At 45.0% G+C, this 20,109-nt stretch overlaps 1 protein-coding gene across 1 annotated transcript in view; it reads left to right on the top strand.

Moving 5' to 3' along the window:
- Positions 1 to 1,843: 1,843 nt before the first annotated feature.
- Positions 1,844 to 20,109, top strand: part of LOC115080269 (vomeronasal type-2 receptor 26-like) — a 113,583-nt gene continuing 95,317 nt past the window's right edge. The window contains exons 1-2 of the mRNA XM_029584423.1: positions 1,844 to 1,926; positions 2,278 to 2,569. Of these exons, the coding sequence (XP_029440283.1) occupies positions 1,844 to 1,926; positions 2,278 to 2,569 (375 nt within the window). The remainder of the gene's footprint in view (positions 1,927 to 2,277; positions 2,570 to 20,109) is intronic.

Here is a 20,109-nt window from a genome sequence, read left to right as displayed (position 1 = left end):
CATCTTCGTTCCTGTTACTGTGTTGCTGTGCTTGTTCCAGTGTTCCTGCATCTGTTCTTGTGTTCCTGTGCCTGTTCCAGTATTCTTGAGTTTGCTCCTGTGTTCCCATGGTCCTTCCTGTGTTCCAGTGCCTGCTTTTGTGTTCCTTCGTTCCCGAGTTCCTCTCCACGCTCAGCAACCCAGGTTGGACTCTTCTCGGACTGATTCCCGGTACTGACCTCAGCTTGCCTCTGACCACGCTCGGACTGATACCTGGAACTGTCCTCTGCTTGCCTCTGACCACGCTCGGACTGATACCTGGAACTGTCCTCTGCTTGCCTCTGACCAAGCTCGGACTGATACCTGGAACTGACCTCTGCTTGCCTCTGACAACGCTTGGACTGATACCTGGAACTGACCCTTGCTTTGGCTGACCATCCTCGGACAGATACCCTGGCTTTGACTCTTGTGCTCCATTCAGACACTTTCTTTGCTCCTCCTGTGACCACCAGGTCCACCTGCCTTGACGCTGTCAGCGGCCTTCCTTGAGCTAGACCACTAGGCGCTGCCTATCCTGCCTGGAGGACCTTCAGTTCCTGCTTCATACCCGTGGTCTCCGGTACTCTCTGTTCCGGTCTAGCTCGCCTGCTCACCACCAGCCGTGCACCTCTGCTATTGGTGGGCACACCTCTCCACCATCTCTCCAAGAGACCCCCCAGAGGCCCACCTAAGCCCAGGCAGCCTGGGAATCCAATGGCTCAACCCATGGAGCCCCCGGGCTGTTATTGGTGAAGCTCCAGCTTGCCTCTGTCTCCTAGTGTGCTCCGCCTCCTGACGGCAGGCGCCTTCTGGGTTCCTTCAGAGGGCCGTACCAATCCTGCGCCAGGTCAAGAGTCCACCTCCAGTGCAACAGTTTAGATTGCTGGAGGAAGCTGTTGGAAACAGGATGCTGGGCTTGATGGACCCTTGGTCTGACCCAGTATGGCATGTTCTTATGTTCTTAGCAACTGTTCATGGTCTCCTGCACGTAACACCTTGCCAAAACCTGTGTGCGCAACAGAGGTGTCAAATGGCCCGTGAGTGTATGAGGGTTGCAGGAGGCCCTGTGCTGATTTTCCTGGCATTTCTTGCTGTTATATTTGTTTTGGGGTCACTGTTGCAGCATAGAAGTGAGGGGGCCTGGATTTATGTAGGCATTGGCTGCAACAACACTCCAGGACCTAGAAGTATTTAGCAGCACCGGAGGTAGTTTCTTACATTGCTTATGCCTAATTTCAGAGCTGAAATTCTGCATCACAGATGATCTCCTGTTGGGTCTGGCCCCTAATCCCCAGACCCTGCCATGAAAAAGACAGATTGAAAACTCTTCTGGACCTTGTTCTCACCCATCTCCAACCCCCTAGTATCTTATAGCATGTTCTGGCTATGGACTGGGTCTTCACAGTGTACTAGTGATCCCCAGTCCCTCCTGACCCACTGCTGCTCTGTTTCTGAGATTCCAAGCCAGCGGTTTTGTATCTTTTATTTGGGTATGGATTTCATATTATCTGACAGTGAGGGGTCATTTTTGGAAAGGTTTACATGGGGACTGTGTGTGTGAAATCATGATATACCTGTGCATGTAATCCCCGTGTGTGATAAGTGAATTTTCTGAAGACAAGGTTACTTGTACTTCCTTGGGAATAAAAATGAGGGTGTTTGAGGGATTCTGGGTGGGGTTGGAAGTCCATGCACAAGTGAATATTTTGTCAGTGTTGTCCATGCAACTTCCCCGCATGCTGTTACCCCTGCTAGTCAAGTCACGGAGATGAAATCACACTTTTATTTTGTCTGCAGTTTTTGGATGGAAGGTCAGGGGACCTTGATGGGGGTCTCAGGGGGAAGTGATGGATGTCTGAGTGAATTGGAGGAGGTGTCAGTGAGCTGGAGATTAAAGAGTGTGCACAAGTGAGTGTGTTTATAAGTGGGGAACACTTATACATTACAAAGTTCCTGCCTCTGCACATAAACAATGGGGTTATTGCATGCACAGGTTACAATTATTTCCTGTTTAAAATATATAGGGGCACTTTTATACAATAGGTACACAAAGTATGTGGATCCCCTTAGTAAAACAAAATCCACGTTCAGACTCAGATGTGCATGCTTTCTGGGTGTAGATACGGGGTATTTGATAAACTCTACATTCCCCACCATACTGTTTGCAAAATACAGCTTTAACTTTAGATGTACCCACTTGTGTGTGTATGCGCTGACTTATGCACACCATTGAATATTATTCCCTTAATATCCTTACAGGTTAACTGCAAAAAATTACTACAACTTCCTGGCCTTGGTTTTTGCAGTGGAGGAGATTAATGAGAACTCAGAGCTCCTCCCCAACCTCACACTGGGGTTCTGTATTTTCGATTCTCAGAAAAATCTGAATCATATGCTTATGGCTGCCATGAAAATATTTTCAGGAAGGAGGTTCTGGGTCCTTAACTACAGCTGCAGAACATCTGGCACCCTGGCTGCAATAATTGAAGGCCTTCCCTCTGAGGAATCAAGTCAGCTGTCCAATGTGCTGAGGACGTACCACTTCCCACAGGTCAGGGGGTGCTCTTCTCAATTTAACTTTACAACCTGCTGCATAATCCTCCCCTCCTGAACGTCATCCTCCATGGAAATGAATCCAACTTGTTGTGCACAATCACTGAAACGTGACACAGAGCAGAGAATAAAAGAAGGGTAGTAAGTCCAGATGTGCACAGAAAGGCATTGATAAAATGTGACCCTGAAAGAGTCAGTTAAAACCTGGTACTGTAGCACACCTAAGTTTTCATAAACCTTGCTGAGGGCTCCGGTGTTCCTGACTTGTGATGGAATAAGGAGAAGGTGGGTAGGGCAACAGCCACAAGGCAAGATTTCTCGAGGAGAGGTGGAGATCTTGGTCCAGGGGGAGGATGCACAATTCTCACATTTCTGTCAGAGCATACATTAACCATTAGTTATTTTTATAAATCAAAATAAAACATACTGATAGAAATACAGTTTTACAGTCACAATCAGATACATGGGATGCACTGAAACTGAAAATGCGGTCAGGTACTTAAATAGTATAAGTGGCCAATTACCAATCCATTGTAATAATGAACTAATAAAGTAAAAATATATTAATATTCCATCACAGTTATCAGATTCCATTTAGTTAATGAAGAATTTGACTGATGAAAGTAGGGCAAAGTGTGACGAGCACTGTCTTTTCCTGTGGTGAAAATATGTGAGAGAATGTATCCCTAATAAACTGAATAACTTATTCTCCTGTAATTAGCACCTTCTGCTCTTCAAGATTACACTGGATCTCAGAATACGACTCCCTTTATAAATCTTTTTGCTGGGTGGAACAGCAACAATTACAATTAACATCTCACCCAGGATTAACTTTATTTTTAGGATTAATTCCCATGAAAAACCTGAAGATTTTTCTAAAGAACTGTAAACCACTTCGGAAATTATAAACTGTTTTTATGCACGGTTACATAGGTAGCTGTGTGGTTTAGGTTTTGGGGTTTTCTTAATTAAAGTTGTTATAAGTTAACAGTTTACAATTTTCCTCAGCGAAGTTTCACCAATAAAAGAAAAATTAATTATTTTGACACTTGGTATTATTAAAGTTCAATTTATTAAACTGGCAATAGAGAATATGGTTTACTGGGAAAACAAATATAAACATGAATTATGACAAATAAATATATTTTAACCTTGGTACCAGGTTTTAAAACATTCCAAACATTTCAGATAACTATAACTGTATTTCACATTCTGTCTATCTTATAAAATATTTACTGCACTATTAACTATTTAAATGGGGTTTTTTTTAAGTCTTTAATACTTTTACACATGTATTCGTTGGTGCACTTATCTATGACTCCCGCGATGATTTGTGTACGCTGGTTTTTGAACAAAGATGAAACGTTTTGAAGGCTACAGTTCTTTCTGGATTTATGCTTAACCACGTTGTCTCTGGAACAATTTCCAACTATTCTGACTTTAAGAAATCAATAAAATAACCTGTCTCCCTGAGACTGTCAATTTTTACTTTCTTTAATGTTACTAGCTTCAAAATAAAAGGCTAATTCAGTTCCCTGTCTACAACTAGGAAAGGTGGATAAGAATAAATTATTGTGTTTTCAGATCAGACACTCTTTAAATTCATTATATAACACACGAGATCCTTATACCCATTCAGTCACTCTTTCCTCAAACAGTTCTCAGATAACTGTATTTAAATGGAAATGAGGTTTTGAAAATAAGAAGCCTTGAAGCCCAAAATGAAAATCCTTTTACCCTTCTGCCAAAAGTGCTTTTAATTTCCCTTTGGAATTCAGCAGCAGTCGCCCTCATTTATCTTCAGGTGTACAGCAAAATATATATGAACAGCAATATTTGTCTGCTTCTAATAGGGCTTTAACTTCAGTGTAATTATAATATCACACAATCAGTTTCACCAGTTTCTTTCATTCAGCTAACTCTGAAAGCTGAGAAAATACCCGCGTTTCAGCTGTGTTATTTTTAATCTCACTAAAGTACTTTCCTTACCTTTGGCAGGCAAATAAACATTAATAATCCCTCTCATTCACTCTTAATTAGTGTTTCTTAAATGTTTTAAGGTGTTTTACACAGTATAAAGGCCTAAATAACAGAGCTCAGCAGTGCACGCTCTCTCTCTCTGTCACCTTTCCCAGCTCAACCCCCCTCACTGACCAACTGTCCTGCAGAGAAAACTAAAAGAATATTGCTGATGTCATAAAAAGAAAAAGTGCCTACTTGGGTTTAGATTAGTAATTAACAGAAATCTTGAAAAAAAAAAACCAACCCTTGGTTCAAGAGACTAGTAAAAAGGAAACTTATTAACTAATTTAAATGCATTCCCAATTATACCAATTTTCCAAACAAAATAGCAACTTGGCTTTAATTTGTACCATTACTTTAAACTTTGTTACAGCGAGCAGATGACCAGTGCTCTGTTGTTAAGGTAATAGTTCCCTGGATACCCGTTGCTATGGTTCCCAAGTACTTTACTCAATGCAGGCATCACTGGCACTTATACAGCCCCTTCAAATTAATTATTTTATTTTTAATTCTCTTCACCACATTTACAGAACTAAATAAAAGCATCACGAGGTTTATATGGAGAGGGGACAGGCCTAGGGCGGCAGGGAGCACTTTGTCACATATCACAGCACAATGATGATTTGCACTCCCGCACTTTAAAATGAGGTCCTGGCAGTCTTCTGCATGGAGTAAATGGAAAATAAAGAGAAACATTGGGCAGATCTGGAAAGGGATCTTCCTCCTAATGATGATCTTACATTTTGTCTATGGAGTCCCAGCCATTTAGGAAAATTATTGACCCTAGAACGTCTCCTAATTGTAGTTGGGTTACAGACCTGGAAACTGATGGCTACGGATCGCAGGCTCATTTCCTCCCTTCTCTCTCTGCTTCCCGTTTCCTATGCGCAGATTAAACAGAGAGCTTAACTCGGTCTTTACTGACAGAGGAGGCAGCTTCAGCAACTTCCAATTTTATGTAACAGCTAAACAAAAAAAAAAAAAGGATCTCTTAACCATGGATATTCCTGTTTTAACAGGCCGAGGTAAATATAATTCCTTATCACCTAGTACGAGAAAACAATCTTTTGTAAAATCTACCTCGAAATGTTCAGTCGATAATAATTTAATCCCTATTGTTCCTATGTTATCTGCTACCTTAGTATTTATAGCGCTTTCTTTTAAATTCTGCAATGCACAATCTATACATAAAAAAATTCCTGTCCTGACAGACTTAATTCATACAACAAAAAAGAGAATCCACGAATCAGGATATAAATGATTTCAACTATAAAATAAAAAATCCCGTATAGAATGAGAGGCGGGGAAGCTCAGAGAGACCTCATCGTTGATGTCAACAATTTGAGCTGACGTATTTTACTTTATTGCAGCAATGTGAAAAACCGGCATTAGTGACATCCGAGCCCCTGAGGAAGGAGGTTTTCCTCCGAAACACGCCGTGTCGGAATAGCGTCGGATCACACTTGTTTCAACATCACTGGTTTGTCTACGGACACGAAAATTGCAAGTTAAGTATATTAAGAGACTTTATATCAGAGTACAAATAGAGACTGATTGTGCCGTGAGATAGCTACTTATTGCAGTAGCACCATATGCTCATAGAGACCGATGATTATAAGCTCCATAAAAGAAAAGCTTGAGCCATTATAAGCTTTACGTCAGCTCAAATTGTTGACATCAACGATGAGGTCTCTCTGAGCTTCCCCGCCTCTCATTCTATACGGGATTTTTTATTTTATAGTTGAAATCATTTATATCCTGATTCGTGGATTCTCTTTTTTGTTGTATTGATATGATATTCTTGGATACATGTATTATTTGTCCTCGCAGTGAACTTGTTCCCACATTCAATTTTTTCTTGGTACTTAACAGAATGTAAATTTGTAGTGAAGTCTTCCCAAGTATCAGCACTTCTAAATGGTTCTTCTCCTTCACCGAGTCTCTGCATTTGTACAAGATTTTGGCAGCATTTGGAATGTCTCTCTCTTTCGTTACAGGTGCTTGGTCTCCTTTTTTGGGCTTTTTCTTTCACCCTGGGTGGTGTCACTCTGATACCTCCTTCATAGTTAGATGAAGGATCTGGGATCTCGCTGGAGGGGTCTTTGTGTTTCCATTCCTCACGCTGCTGCCCATCACACAGTCTCTGTCTCTCTCTATTGTTCCTGAATCCATCATCTATTAGATAAACAATGAGTATAATCATTAATTATTCAACTATGGAGAAGAACAAATATGGAAAATGTAATTCCTTACCTGCTAATTTTCTTTCCTTGAGTTCTACCAGACCAGTTCAGATGAGTGTATTTTGCTCCCCCACCAGCAGCTGGAGACAGAAAATAAAAGATTAACTGTCTACTAAAGGCACTGTGTCATCAAAGCCAAACACTTAAACTCCTCTACGAGCAGGGGATAGCAAACTCTTAGGATTAACTAAAAACTAGGCCTGTCCCCCTTCAACTGGAAAGACCTGAAAAATTTACAAAACACAATAACCATTACCTTCTCTGAATAGTGCAAGAGCAGAGTAAAAAATAACTGGGTGAGACTCTGGACTTTCTGACTCCAACCCTCAAACACCTTGCAGACTTGGGCAAAAGCTAGAGAAGTAGAATCCTTTCTTGCAAGCAACAATCTAGAAATCACTTCCTACCAGTAATCCTTGCCTCTTAGTCTCCTCCTCTCAAGAGCCCACGCCACAAAACAAAATGATGCACCTGCTCCAAGCAAATCGGACCCTGATGTAGGACCCGATTGAACCGCACAGGGCTTCTGTACTGAATCTTATCAAATGTGCAAACCAAGGTCATCTTTGGGGCCACTAGAACCACACTTCCCTGATGTCTTTCTGTTCTGTGGGGCACCCTGCCTAGCAGTGGCCACGGCAGAAACACATGCAAAAGACAATGCTGAGGCCATGATCGAGAGAGAGCATCCAACCCTGGCTCTCTTCTGCGACTTGATGAACCAAGGTTGCTTTGGCATTGTTTGTTGTTGCCATCAAGTCCATCTGGGGTAGCCATAATCATGGAGAACACGGCATCTTCAAGCTGCCACTCTCTTTGGATCTGCCCAGCACCAGCTTTAATCCAAGCTGCATCACCTGCTCCTTGCAGCTCCTCACATGCGCCTGTGACCATCAGGTTTCCTCCTTCCTCGGATTCCTGGGACTCCGTCTTGACTCCTTTTTCCTTAAATCGGATTATAATGTCTGGTTTGACAGTGAGGGAGCCTGTTATGGGGAGAGATGGGTACAGTGAGGCCCACGTTCAGAGAGGTTTCTCAGGGTAAGTACTTCCTGATATTCGCAGGTGGATTCCCACCCCTTTTTAATGTCAGCAGTTAGTGAGGGGGTTTTTTCGTGTGATTTTCTGAACAAAGGTTCTTCCTCGCTTTGGATTTTAGAAACAGTGACCTATAAATGTTTAAATAAAATATTGGGAGCAATATTCAGCCGCTGAGCAGCTTGGCCAGTTAGTCGGCTAAATCTACCCAGCTATTTTAAAGTTAGCCTCCTGCCTGCCTCCAGAACACTCCCGACTTATGCACCTAAATTCTAGCCACATAATTCGTTATGTGGCTAGAATTTAGCTGCATAAATCTTTTAATATGCCTGTTTTGCCATTTAGACAGATAACGTTTGAGTTATCCATCTAAATTGCTTTTGTATATGGACCTCATTATAAAGTGGTCACACTATGTCCCACCAGTCTTCCTCTATCTCATTCTCTCCACCTTGTGCCAGGAGTCTCACATACAGGGTACATATAGGGAACTTTGAGCTGAGCTACATGCATTATAATACAAATAAGCTCATTAATATTAAACTATTTTACTATAAATTGCATTATATGCCATTATTTACATTAACCCACCAGTGATGTAAAAATGAACTACAGTGGCATTGTTGTGCTAAGCTTCCATGGCTAGATGAAGTCATACTGCCCTCCAACAATGCAGAAGCCCCTCCACACCCACCATCCTGGCAACACAGAGTACTTAACCCTATGACAGTATAGGCTGAAGGGCCATGCCCGCCTCCCTCCATGGGATCCCCACCATCAGGAGTACTCCCCATCAGGCAGTTTAATCCATCCGAAGAAGGGAAACAGACAATGAGTAAGAGAACAGTTGACAGCATCTTACCCCACGAGTGCCAAAATACAAAATGGCACCGGCTGACCTTAGTGAAGGTGACCAGGAGGAATCTGATACTCACCTGTTACAGTAGGGAGAATCTCTTCAGTCCTCTCTGATTCAGGAGGGTCCATGAAGGGCAGATCTTCCTCTTGTTTAACACTCAGTGAGAACACAGACGTTACGATCGGAAGGCCTGGGATGAGAAAACAAACCTGGCTAGAAGGAGTCACCCAGGACCTGCTAATGTTATATTAGGAAAGGGATTTTAAGTCTACAAATGTGATGTGAAAATGCAAGGCCCTTTAAATCCAGAACATTTACTTACTAATGGGGGGGTCCGTCATGTTTTCTTTTCCCTCCCACTCACAGGATTCAGTGAAATATTTCTCATCTTCCGTTTTAATCTTGAATATAACATCAGGATTAAGAATTGAATAACCTGTCAAGAGAAACATGAAATTATATTTTAAATGGCGAAATTACTTACCTGATAATTTTGTTTTCCTTAGTGTAGATAGATGGACTCAGGACCAATGGGTTATGCTCTCCTGCCAGCAGATGGAGACAGAGTCAGGTTTCAAAGCTGCCATCACCCTAGATATACCCATGCAGTGTCCTCAGCCCTTCAGTATTCTCTTCAAAAGCCATTGTAGACATACTATTGAAAAACTTTAATAAACGTGAATACAACTTAATAACTTGATTAAAATACTTGATTAAAAAACTGGTGACTGTAACTGTACTCAATCAAACATAAGTGCTGAATCCCAGCAATATTATAAGATACCCTGATCTAGGGATTGGACGACGGCTTACCTGTAACCTCATGGAATCAAGATTCACCTATGGGCGATTCCTTGGTACCGTTCATGGGCAGCCATGGGTGGGATGCTGAGTCCATCTGTCTACACTAAGGAAAACAAAATTATCAGGTAAGTAATTTCTCCATTTCCTTGCATGTAGCCAGATGGACTCAGGACCAATGGGATGTACAAAAGCTACTCCTGAACGGGGCAGGAGGCTGTCCATGGTCCAGTTAGCACTGCCCTCGCAAAGGCTGTCTCCTCTCGGGCCTGGATGTCCAGGCGATATAATCTGGAGAAGGTGTGTAAGGAGGACCACGTCACTACTCGGCAGATGTCAACAGGAGACAGTAGCTTAGCTTCCGCCCAGGATACTGCCTGGGTCCCAGTGGAATGAGCTTTAATCTGAAGGGGTAAAGACGTCCCTGCTTCTACATAAGCTGCCGTGATCACTTCCTTGATCCAGCGAGCTATGGTAGCTCGCAAAGCTGCTTCGCCTCATTTCTTTCCACCGTGAAGAACAAACAAGTGGCCCATCTTGTGCATCGGTTCTGAAAGTTCCAGATACCGTACTAAAAGCCTACTGACGTTTAAGTGGCGTAGGAGGCAGTAGTCTTTCGTGTCCTTGCGTTTATCTAGCACTGGTAAGGAAATGGACTGGTTCAGTGAAACTCCAAGACTACCTTTGGTAAGAAGAAAGGAACGGGGCGAAGCTGTAACATTCCTGGAGTCAACCAGAGGAATGGCTCCCACCATGACAGCGTCTGTAATTCAGAGATGCAACAAGCCAAGCATATCACCCCCAAGAATACAGTCTTCAGCGTTAACAAGCATAGAGACAGATTGTGCAGCAGCTGAAAGGAAGGCCCTGCTAAAAAGTCCAATACTAGATTGAGGTTCCATAGGGGGACTGGCCACTTTAAGGATGGTCGGAGGTGTTTAACCACTTTTAGAAAACAGGACAAGTCCGGATACATTGACAGGCGGGCTCCATTCACCTTGCCTCTTAAATAGGAGAGAGCCGCCACCTGGACCTTCAAGGAGTTGAGGGACAACCCTTTGTTCAGGCCATCCTGTAAAAATTCCAAAATCATGGGGATCTTGGTCGTCTGAGGGGGCACCCCACGTTCCTTGCACCAGGCCTCAAATATTCTCCAGATCTGCACGTACTCTGAGGACATCAAGAACTGCCGTGTGCAGAGTAAGGTGGCTATTACTGCCACCGAATAACCACGCTTCATCAGGCGAGCCCTCTCAAGGGCCAGACCATAAGACAAAATCGAGTTGGGTCCTCGTAAAGGATCAGACCTTGCTGGAGAAGGTCCCTGTGTAGGGTGAGGCATAGGGAGCTCTCCACCAGAAGCCTCTGCATGTCTGCATACCATGGGCATCTGGGCCAATTCTGGGCCACTAGAAGGACTAATCCTCTGTGGTATTTGATCTTGCAAATGATCTTGCCCAGCGGAGGCCAAGGAAGGAAGGCTACAGTAAGTCCTCCTCTGGCCAGGTCTGAACAAGAGTGTCGATCCCTTGGGAACGCTCATCTCTTCTGCGACTGAAGAATCGGGGGACTTTCGCATTGTGAGATGTGGCCAGTAGGTCAATGGATGGGAGGCCCCAGTGATCTACTAGGAGCTGGAAGGCTCTGGTCAACAACGCCCATTCCCCTGGATCCAGAATCTCCCTGCTGAGAAAGTCTGCTCTGACGTTGTCTTTTCCCGCGATGTGGGAGACCGTGATCCCTTGAAGATTTAGCTCTGCCCATTCCATAAGGGGGTCTATTTCCAGAGACACTTGGTGGCTTTTGGTTCCTCCCTGGCAGTTGATGTAGGCTACTGTTGTTGCGTTGTACGACATCACGAGGACTGCCTATCCCTGGAGCCTGTGGCTGAATTGAAGACACACTAATCTGACAGCTCGGGCTTCCAAGCAGTTTATGTTCCAGCGCACCTCTTCTTGGTCCATCGCCCCTGGGTTGTCAATTCCTGATAGTGAGCTTCCACCCTTGGAGGCTTGCGTCCATTGTGAGGACTAGCCAGTTCGGTGGAGACAGGTTTACACCCCTGCTTAGATGAACTTCCTGTAGCCATCACTGGAGCAGAGAACATACTTCCATCGGTAGGTAAAGGCGAATCAAGTAATCTTGAGACAGTGGGTTCCAATGTGACTGCAGGGAGCGTTGGAGTGGCCGCATGTGTGCCCTTGCGTTGACGCCATCAGGCTGAGGACCTGAAGATAGCTCCACACCCTGGGGCACATTGTGTTCGTCAGCTGACACACTTGGCACATCAGTTTCCTTATCCTTGAGGGAGGGAGGAAGACTTTGTCCTGCTTGGTGTCGAACCAGACTCCCAAGTACTCTAAGGACTGGGAGAGCTTGAGGCTGCTCTTGTCCATATTCACAACCCAATCGAGTTCTTGAAGTAGGGACCTGACCCTGCTGATCACATGGAGGATTTCTTCCAATGACTTTGCCTGGATCAGCCAGTCATCTAAGTAAGGGTGCACCAGGATCCTTTCTTTCCTCAGTGCCGCTGCCACGACCACCATAATTTTGGAAAATGTTCTGGGGGCGGTTGCCAGGCCGAAGAGCAGCGCCCAGAACTGATAATGTTGGCCCAGTACTGCAAAGCATAGGAAACGCTAGTGGTCTTGATGGATTGGAATATGAACGTAGGCCTCCGAGAGGTCCAGGGAGGTTAAGAACTCTCCCGGTTGTACGGCCATTATGACAGAGCGAAGAGTTTCCATGCGGAAGTGAATTATCCGCAGATGACGACTGATGTTCTTGGGGTCCAGGATGGGGCAAAACAAACCCTCCTTCTTGGGTATGATGGAATAACGCCCTGTATTTTCCTGGGTTGTAGGTACCGGAGTTATAGCCCTCAAACTAAGGAGCCTTATCAACGTAGATTCCACTGCCAGTTTCTTGTGCTGGGAGAGGCAAGGTGACATCATGAACATGTCCCAAGGGGTGCTGAGAAATTCCAGAGCGTATCCTCGTATAATATCCAGTACCCATTTGTCTGACATGATCTCAACCCACCTCTGATAGAAGAGGAATAGTCGACCCCCTATCTCCTTGTCCCGTGGATGGATCGGCAGAACTTCATTGGGAATTTCGGGCTGAGCCTGAACCCATCCCTCTTTTAGGTTGTTGGCTCAGAAAGGACTGAGACCTCCTCGAGATGTCTGAAATGACGAGTTTCTATAGGGCAGAAAGCACTGGGAGCCCCTGGTCCAACCCCTCATAGGTGAGGGGCACTGCAACCTCTTTTTCTTATCTTCCAGTAGCCGAGGCACTGGAGATTCACCCCACTTACTGGCTAACTTTTCCAATTCACTTCCGAATAGGGCATCTTTGTGATGTTTGCCTTAGAGGTCGCGTCCGCTGACCAATTTCACAGTCATAGTTGTCCTCTGGCCGCCACCACTGAAGCCACTTCTCTGGCTGAAGTACGAACTCAGTTGCTTGCATCCACTAGAAAGGCAATGTCGGGCTCCATCACCTCTCTGGAATGTGCCCCTGAGCCATCTGCCTCTCTTGAGAGAAGCAGGCATGAGCGAGCCACTAGGGCACAACAGGAAGCAATCTGAAGTGCCATTGCTGTCGTTTCAAAGGCTTGCTTAAGGATGGACTCTAACTGCCTATCATGTGCATCCTTCAAGGCCGCTCCTCCCTCCACTGGGATGGTTGCTCACTTCGAAATGGCGCAGAACAGGGCGTCCACTTTGGGGAAACGCAGGCGTTCTCTATCCATTGGGTTCAGAGGATAGAGGGCCTCCAATGTCAGACCTCCTTTAAAGCTGACTTCTGGGGCGTCCCATTCCAGGTCAATCAACTCCTGGATGGCTTCCAGCATCGGAAAATAGCAAGAGACTTTTTGCAGAGACACCAAGATGGGATTCTTCTTTGGTTTCGTCCAAGCCGGGGACTCCCAGAGATAATAATTTTTAAATTTTTTGGTACTATGAAATAAATGGAATACCTTCCTTTACTCTGTTTGTCTCAGGGAACCGGCGTTATAGCCCCAAGAAACCACTGTCACCACAGTCCACTATCACCTGGACTGCCACTCACTTGTGTGGGGCGTGAAAGGGGAGACGATGTAGACTTCTTGTACGAGTCAAGCAAAATCTAATGCATAGCCTTCTTTTTATCACACTTAGGACCCACTTGCCCATTGTAATTCTGGTCCACTCCTCGTAAAAGAGCCAAATGCCCCAACGGAAGAAGAGTGGACTAGCCTTGCCTCATTGTTAGGACTTGGAGCCCCCCCCCCCCCCCCGGTTCCCCGACTAGTGTTGGCTTCCATCCATCCTGCAAGGGCTACCCCCAGAACTGTGCTCTGCCTCTGAAACCCCGAAGGGCTCCTATGCTACTGAAATTTCTTATAATCCTGAAAACGCAAACAAGTCAGAAGAGACCTCTTTTCCCCTTTCAGCCTGTCCTCCGGCAATTTATGCCCTTTGGACTCTCCCAGATGTTTCACCAGCTGTTCTAAGTCCGCCCCAAACAAGAACTTACCCTTCAATGGCAGAGCACCCAACTGAGACTTGGACCACACATCAGCCGACCAATTCCTCAACCAAAGCAGTCACCTGGCCGACATCACAGATATCAAATTCCTGGAAGACATTCTGATCAGGTCATAAAAGGTGTCCGGAACATAGGCCACAGCCACCTCCAAGCACTCAGCCTGTTTTTTCTGAAGATGCTGATATAAGCTCCCTTGCCTGCAAGTGCTGGACCATGCTCTTTGCATAAAAATACTGCAGACCATAGCCCATATGCCCAATGCCGAGACCTCAAAAATCCTCTTGAGGTGGACTAACTTTCGGTCCTACACATCTTTCAGTGTGGCAGATCTGGGGTATGAACAGGAATATTCTTTTTTTTTTTTAAACAATCAGAGGACTTATAAAGAAATAAATCATTAGGAAGCAGCATATAAGTTCTATTTTACAGCACAGGACAGGAGCTTATGCTGAGCCTGCAGAAATGGTGTCTCACAGTGAGCTCTGGAGAGCCACAGTAGCTCCTATTAGACCTTGGATGAGATTAGGAGCTAGGCCCTAAATTTTAGGTGCCCATGGGACTTGACGCCTGGGATTTTTCCAGTCCTTAGACAATGTCAGCTTCTATCCTGCAATGTGTCTATGGTGGTAGATGATAGAAAATGCAGATTTACCCTGTGACCTGAGAATGCCGTGAATCTCCTTGATGACCTTCTTGTACATCTCTTTCTGCCATTCTCCCAGAATGTCCCACTCCACTTCCAAGAAATAAGCAGCGACGTCACTGAACGTGACCGATGCCTGGAACAGAAAACAGGACACCCTCAGCCCCTCTCCCTCCAGCTTCATTATAATGTGTGTGTAGTAAACTGTTATAGTGTATAGCATGAAGACAGTGATGTTCTCTTACATATCTGGCTAACTTTAGCCATATCAATTATCTGTGATATTCAATGAGACATGTCCCTCTGAATATGCATGATTAAAGTATCTGAATATAGTCAATTATGTTAAATGTTATCTAGCTACATTAAGCTTAATTCAAAAGAATATAGCCAGTTAAGTTGCCATACACTTTAAAAAAAAAAAGTCCCACATGGGCCTGCAACTTGCTGAGCCAACATTCTCCCAACCCCTCCAGATAATATTTAAAAATAAAAGTCTGATGAGTAAACTACCCTCCTATCTTTCCCCCACCTTGAGACGGCAAAATGTTCAAAATGTAAAATCACTTATCCTCTCCTCTCCCACCCCAATCCTAACCTTACGAACCACCTGAACCTGGGATCACAGTAGACTCATGACACGATCCTGGCAGCTTCAAACGTTGCTCACTCTCAGTGAGTGGACACTGAGCATTCCCTACACCACGCATTCACGCGGGATCTCTCTCCAGTTTTGTATCATAGAATTACGCTGAAATAAAAAATAGGAGCAACCCAACTCCGTGGGGTTGTGGGCAGGTTTCGTGAGGACTAACATCCTGCTGTCTTAGGAGAACACCTGTTATAGGTAAGCAACTCTGCTTTCTCACAGGACAAGCAGGATGGTAGTCCTCACACATGGGTGAATCCCTAGCTACAGGCTGCTCCCCAACACAAAAGGGGACCAACAAGCACCAACCAGGTGCCAACGGGCCCAACAACCACAGTGCTGCTGGTAACAGAGAGGGAGACAGCCTGAACCCAAACAATGGGCCCTAGGCAGGGAGAGTTGGGTTCTACACCTCAAAGAGATTCCAAAGGACAGACTGGCCAAACCTACTGTCACGTCGGCCATCCCTATCCAGACAGTAGTGAAATGTGATTGTGCAGAGAGAACTCCATGTCGCAGCCTTGCAGATCTCCACTGGAACTGCTCACAAGTGGGCCATAATTGGGTAGTGTCTGTTTGGCAATGGCAACGCCCAACCTATTTTTATCAAAAGAAACAAAAGTTGGCTGGACTGTCTATGGGCTTCTGTCCACTCCAGATAAAAGGCTAAGGCTCTTTTGCAATCCAAACTGTGCAGTGCTCATTCGCCTTGGTGCAAATGGGGCCTGGGAAAGAAATGTTGATAGGACAATTGACTGGTTAAGATGGAAGTCCGTCACCACCTTAGACAGGAACTTAGGGTGCATATGCAAGACCACCCAGTCATGATAAAACTTGGTATAAGGTGGATAAGTCATTAAGGCCTGGAGCTCACTGACCCTGCATGCTGAAGTGATTGCCACCAAGAATATGACCTTCCAGGTCAGGTACTTCAGGTCACAGGTGTGCAGCGGCTCAAAAGGAGCTTTCATCAGCTGAGCTAATACCACGTTGAGGTCCCAAGACATAGGGAAGGCTTCATTTGAAGCAGGCCCCGCATATAGCATACAAGTAGGGCTGTATAGAGATGAGCGTACGATCGACACCTTGGGATGTTGCAATTGCACTGAGATTAACTCTAATGGAGTTGGTTTTCAAGCCAGCCTCCGATAGGTGTAGAAGGTAGTCGAGCAGTTTTTGCATGGGGCAGAACAGATCCAGGGCCTTCTGCTCACACCACATGGAAAACCTCCTCCATTTCAGTCCGTAGGACTTTCTAGTGGAAGGCTTCTTGGAAGCCACCAAGATCCGAGACGCATCTTCTGAAAGATCAAGCAGCTGCAGGAATAACCTCTCAACTTCCAGGCTGTGAGCAACAGGGCCTGGAGGTTGGGATGCCGCAGCCTGCCCTGATCTTGCGTAATGAAGTCTGGGGAAGTCCCCAGATTGATCGGTTTCCGGATGGACAACTCCCAAAGGAGTGGAACCAAATCTGTCTCAGCCAATGAGGGGCTATAAGGATCATGGTCCTTGTGAAGCTTCAAGAGAGTCTTTGTAACTAGAGGAATCTGAGGATACATGTAAAGAAGACCCCTGCCCCAATGTAGGGCAAAGGCATCTGAGGCTGGTTTGCCGTCCAGCCTGTACAGGGAGCAGAACTGAATCACCTTCCTGTTACAGCGGGACGCAAACAAGTCCACCTCTGGGCTTCCCCAGAGGAGGAGGATCCGGTTCGCTGCCTCCCTGGTCCAGAGAGACCACTTGTGGGGTCTAAAGGCACGACTCAGCCTGTCCGCTATCACATTCTCCATTCCAGCTAGATAGATGGCCCGGACAGGGCCTAGGACCAAATCTGGACTGCTTCCCAACACAGGAGGTACGATCCTATGCCTCTCTGTTTGTTGACATACCACATGGCAACTTGGTTGTCTGTCTGTATCAGGACAATGTTGCTGGACAGCCGGTCTCTGAAAGCCCAAGGCATGTACCTGATCGCCCAGAGCTCCAGGAAGGTGATTTGACAACATGCTTCCTGGCGGACCATAAGCCCTGGGTGTGGAGCGGCTGGAGTCCCTCTACATGAACTCCCCACCCTAAGGTGGACACATCCGTGGTTAGGACAATTTGGGTAGGGGGATTTTAGAAAGATATTCCCCATTCCAAATTCGAGAGAGCCTGCCACCAGGATAAAGAGGCTCAAAGAGGCGGAGTGACTCGGATGGGCACTCCTCGCCGCTGGGTTGATTCAGGGGCATCACGGCAGAAGCTGGAACCTTCCTGAGCCCAGCAATGTGCATTTAGGGTGACCAGTGCTAATGCTTCCTTGCCAGTGCTGCTGATGTCGATGCCTCGGACTTCTTCAACCCGAAGATCTTCTCCATCTTATCGAGCCAAGCGCGATGTCCCTTAGGGGTCATCTGGGTGCACATACGGCAAACCCGGATGTCATGCGATGCCCCCAGGCAGAGGACGCACACCTCATGGGGGTCCATGATGGACATGGTCCTAGGACACTGGGGACACCAATGGAAACTGGAAGAGGCCATGACGAACGAAAGAAAAAGGGGAAAAAGGAAAGATGGTGACGGTGGGCATGCCGGTCGATGCCGGCAGGCACCGAGGCACCACTACCATGGGAGGGGGAACGGAAGCGAAAAGAGACCTACCGAACCGCCGAAAAACCTAACTGGTGAAACTAGAGGGAACGGATTGGTGAATTTACATGAAAAACCCGAACAGGATGGTGAAAAGTTTTCTTAGGCAATTTCCAACAAGAAAAGCCATGAGCTCACTCTCTCATGAGGCGAAAGCTCCATGTGAAAAAAAAACAGACTGAAGAGGGACCCCACATGGATTAGGGCATGCTGGGCATGCTCAGACAAAGTTCCAGAAACTTTGACAAAAGTTTTCCATGTCAGGCTCCATCCAATGATGTCACCCATGTGTGAGGACTACCATCCTGCTTGTCTTAGGAGAATGAAGGCACCTAATTGTAGGAGGTTAATACCATTCCTAAGTCTTTGCACTTATATTCATTCTTTTTAAGGTGCTTTATTTAGGCGCCTTGTATGGCTGATTACAGGGGCTTAAATAATTAAGGTGCCGTAAATCAGCTGTTTTTCCCATAACGAGCTCCTTCATAATCAAACCTGACATTCTAATCTGATTCAAGGAATAGGGAATGAGGATTGAGCAGGAAGTATTTTATTACAAAGGAATATTTTGCTCACCGCTCCTCCCTCCAGTTGGTCATGGACATGAGGCTCTTCCATTTTCAAGATCTCTGCTGCGGGGTTGGGATTATAACCTTGGCTGCCTGGTAGAAAATGGGAAAATGGATTTACTATATTGTATTTATAATTCTGGAAAACTCTTGGTAGCGTATATGAATTAAACATCAGTAACCATACATTAATAACACAATTAAAAGCATTACACAAATGGAGAAATGTAATCTTGCCTGTTAATTTCCTTTCCTCGAATCCTACTACATCAGTTCAGATATGTGGGTTTCTTCCCTCTTACCAGCAGACGCAGACAGAAGACACATCTTTTCCATAACATCATTACTGGTACCTACTGTGGTACAACTCAGGCAAAAACCAGTATTCATATAAAAAGCCATCGAAGTCGAAACTAAGAACTAATCCCAAAACATTCTCATCTAAACCCAGGGGTGATGTTGTATTGAGATTAAAATTCCAATAATGTTCATGCCAATTGAATATCATTTTCCCCCCTCCCCAGGAGAGGCATACTCTGCTCTAAGACAGACCACTGGAGATGATCAAAAGAGCAATTTAAGTAATGCAATGTTTTAGTGAAGTTTCCTTTTTAAGCATATTTATGCAGCTCAGGTGTTCAATAAGTCAGGTCGCTTGGTATGACCTATACACTAATGGACAGGAAAACCATATAGACTTAACGTGAAGTGCAATCTGTGAAATTCTTTCAATCAATAACAAAGCTAGAAGAAGGATGCCAAGGTATTGGCACATAGATCTTTCTTCCCACAAGAATAATGTCCTTCCCGGTATAAAACAGGTGTGGGTTCTGATGGGAATTCCTGTACTATATCATTTTAATATTTTGACTCCTTTGATAGGCAATGTGGGGACTTTCAGGAAAGAGACAGTGAATATTTTGTGGCACACGTTCTGAAATGTTCACCGATTTTATTATAATATCTATTTTTGAAATTGATGGATACATCTGTCTTTATTAGATATACCGATCTCCCATGACATCGTGCATTGGGAGTGCTTCTTTTTCGCACTATTTTTTTTTTTGTTTTGCAAATTGCAGTTTGTTCCCTCGTCGTTTGCCAATTGTGAGCAGAGCCCTACAGAAACCTTCAAACAGAGATCTTTCACTTCGAAATACTGGTCCAGTGTCGACTGATTCTGAGGCAGTCTCCAGCAACCAAAGAAGACAAGCTGTTATTTTGAGACTTTTAAAAAGGAAAATTGCTTCTTACCTGCTAATTTTCGTTCCTGAAGTAGATGGAGGCAGAGAACAAAACTTTGAAGCACTGCTACATAACCAAATGTGCCACCGGCAATCCCTCAGTATTGACCTGTATCCAAGCCAAGATGTCTACCCTAACAAACCCTAATAAACCTTGGGCGAACAGAGACAAAGTTGGAGCCCTCTGCAAACTAGGCCCCCTTGATTTAACACAAACATATACCAAACTATGTCGAGTTTTCATTACTCTGATTATAACAAATGCCAGCTCAATCAGCTTAGCAAGATCCAGAAGCGA

Source organism: Rhinatrema bivittatum, chromosome 19, assembly GCF_901001135.1.
Source record: "Rhinatrema bivittatum chromosome 19, aRhiBiv1.1, whole genome shotgun sequence".
Lineage (NCBI taxonomy): Eukaryota > Metazoa > Chordata > Amphibia > Gymnophiona > Rhinatrematidae > Rhinatrema > Rhinatrema bivittatum.
Note: the sequence above shows the minus strand (reverse complement) of the source record. Positions and strands in the feature narration are given on the sequence as shown.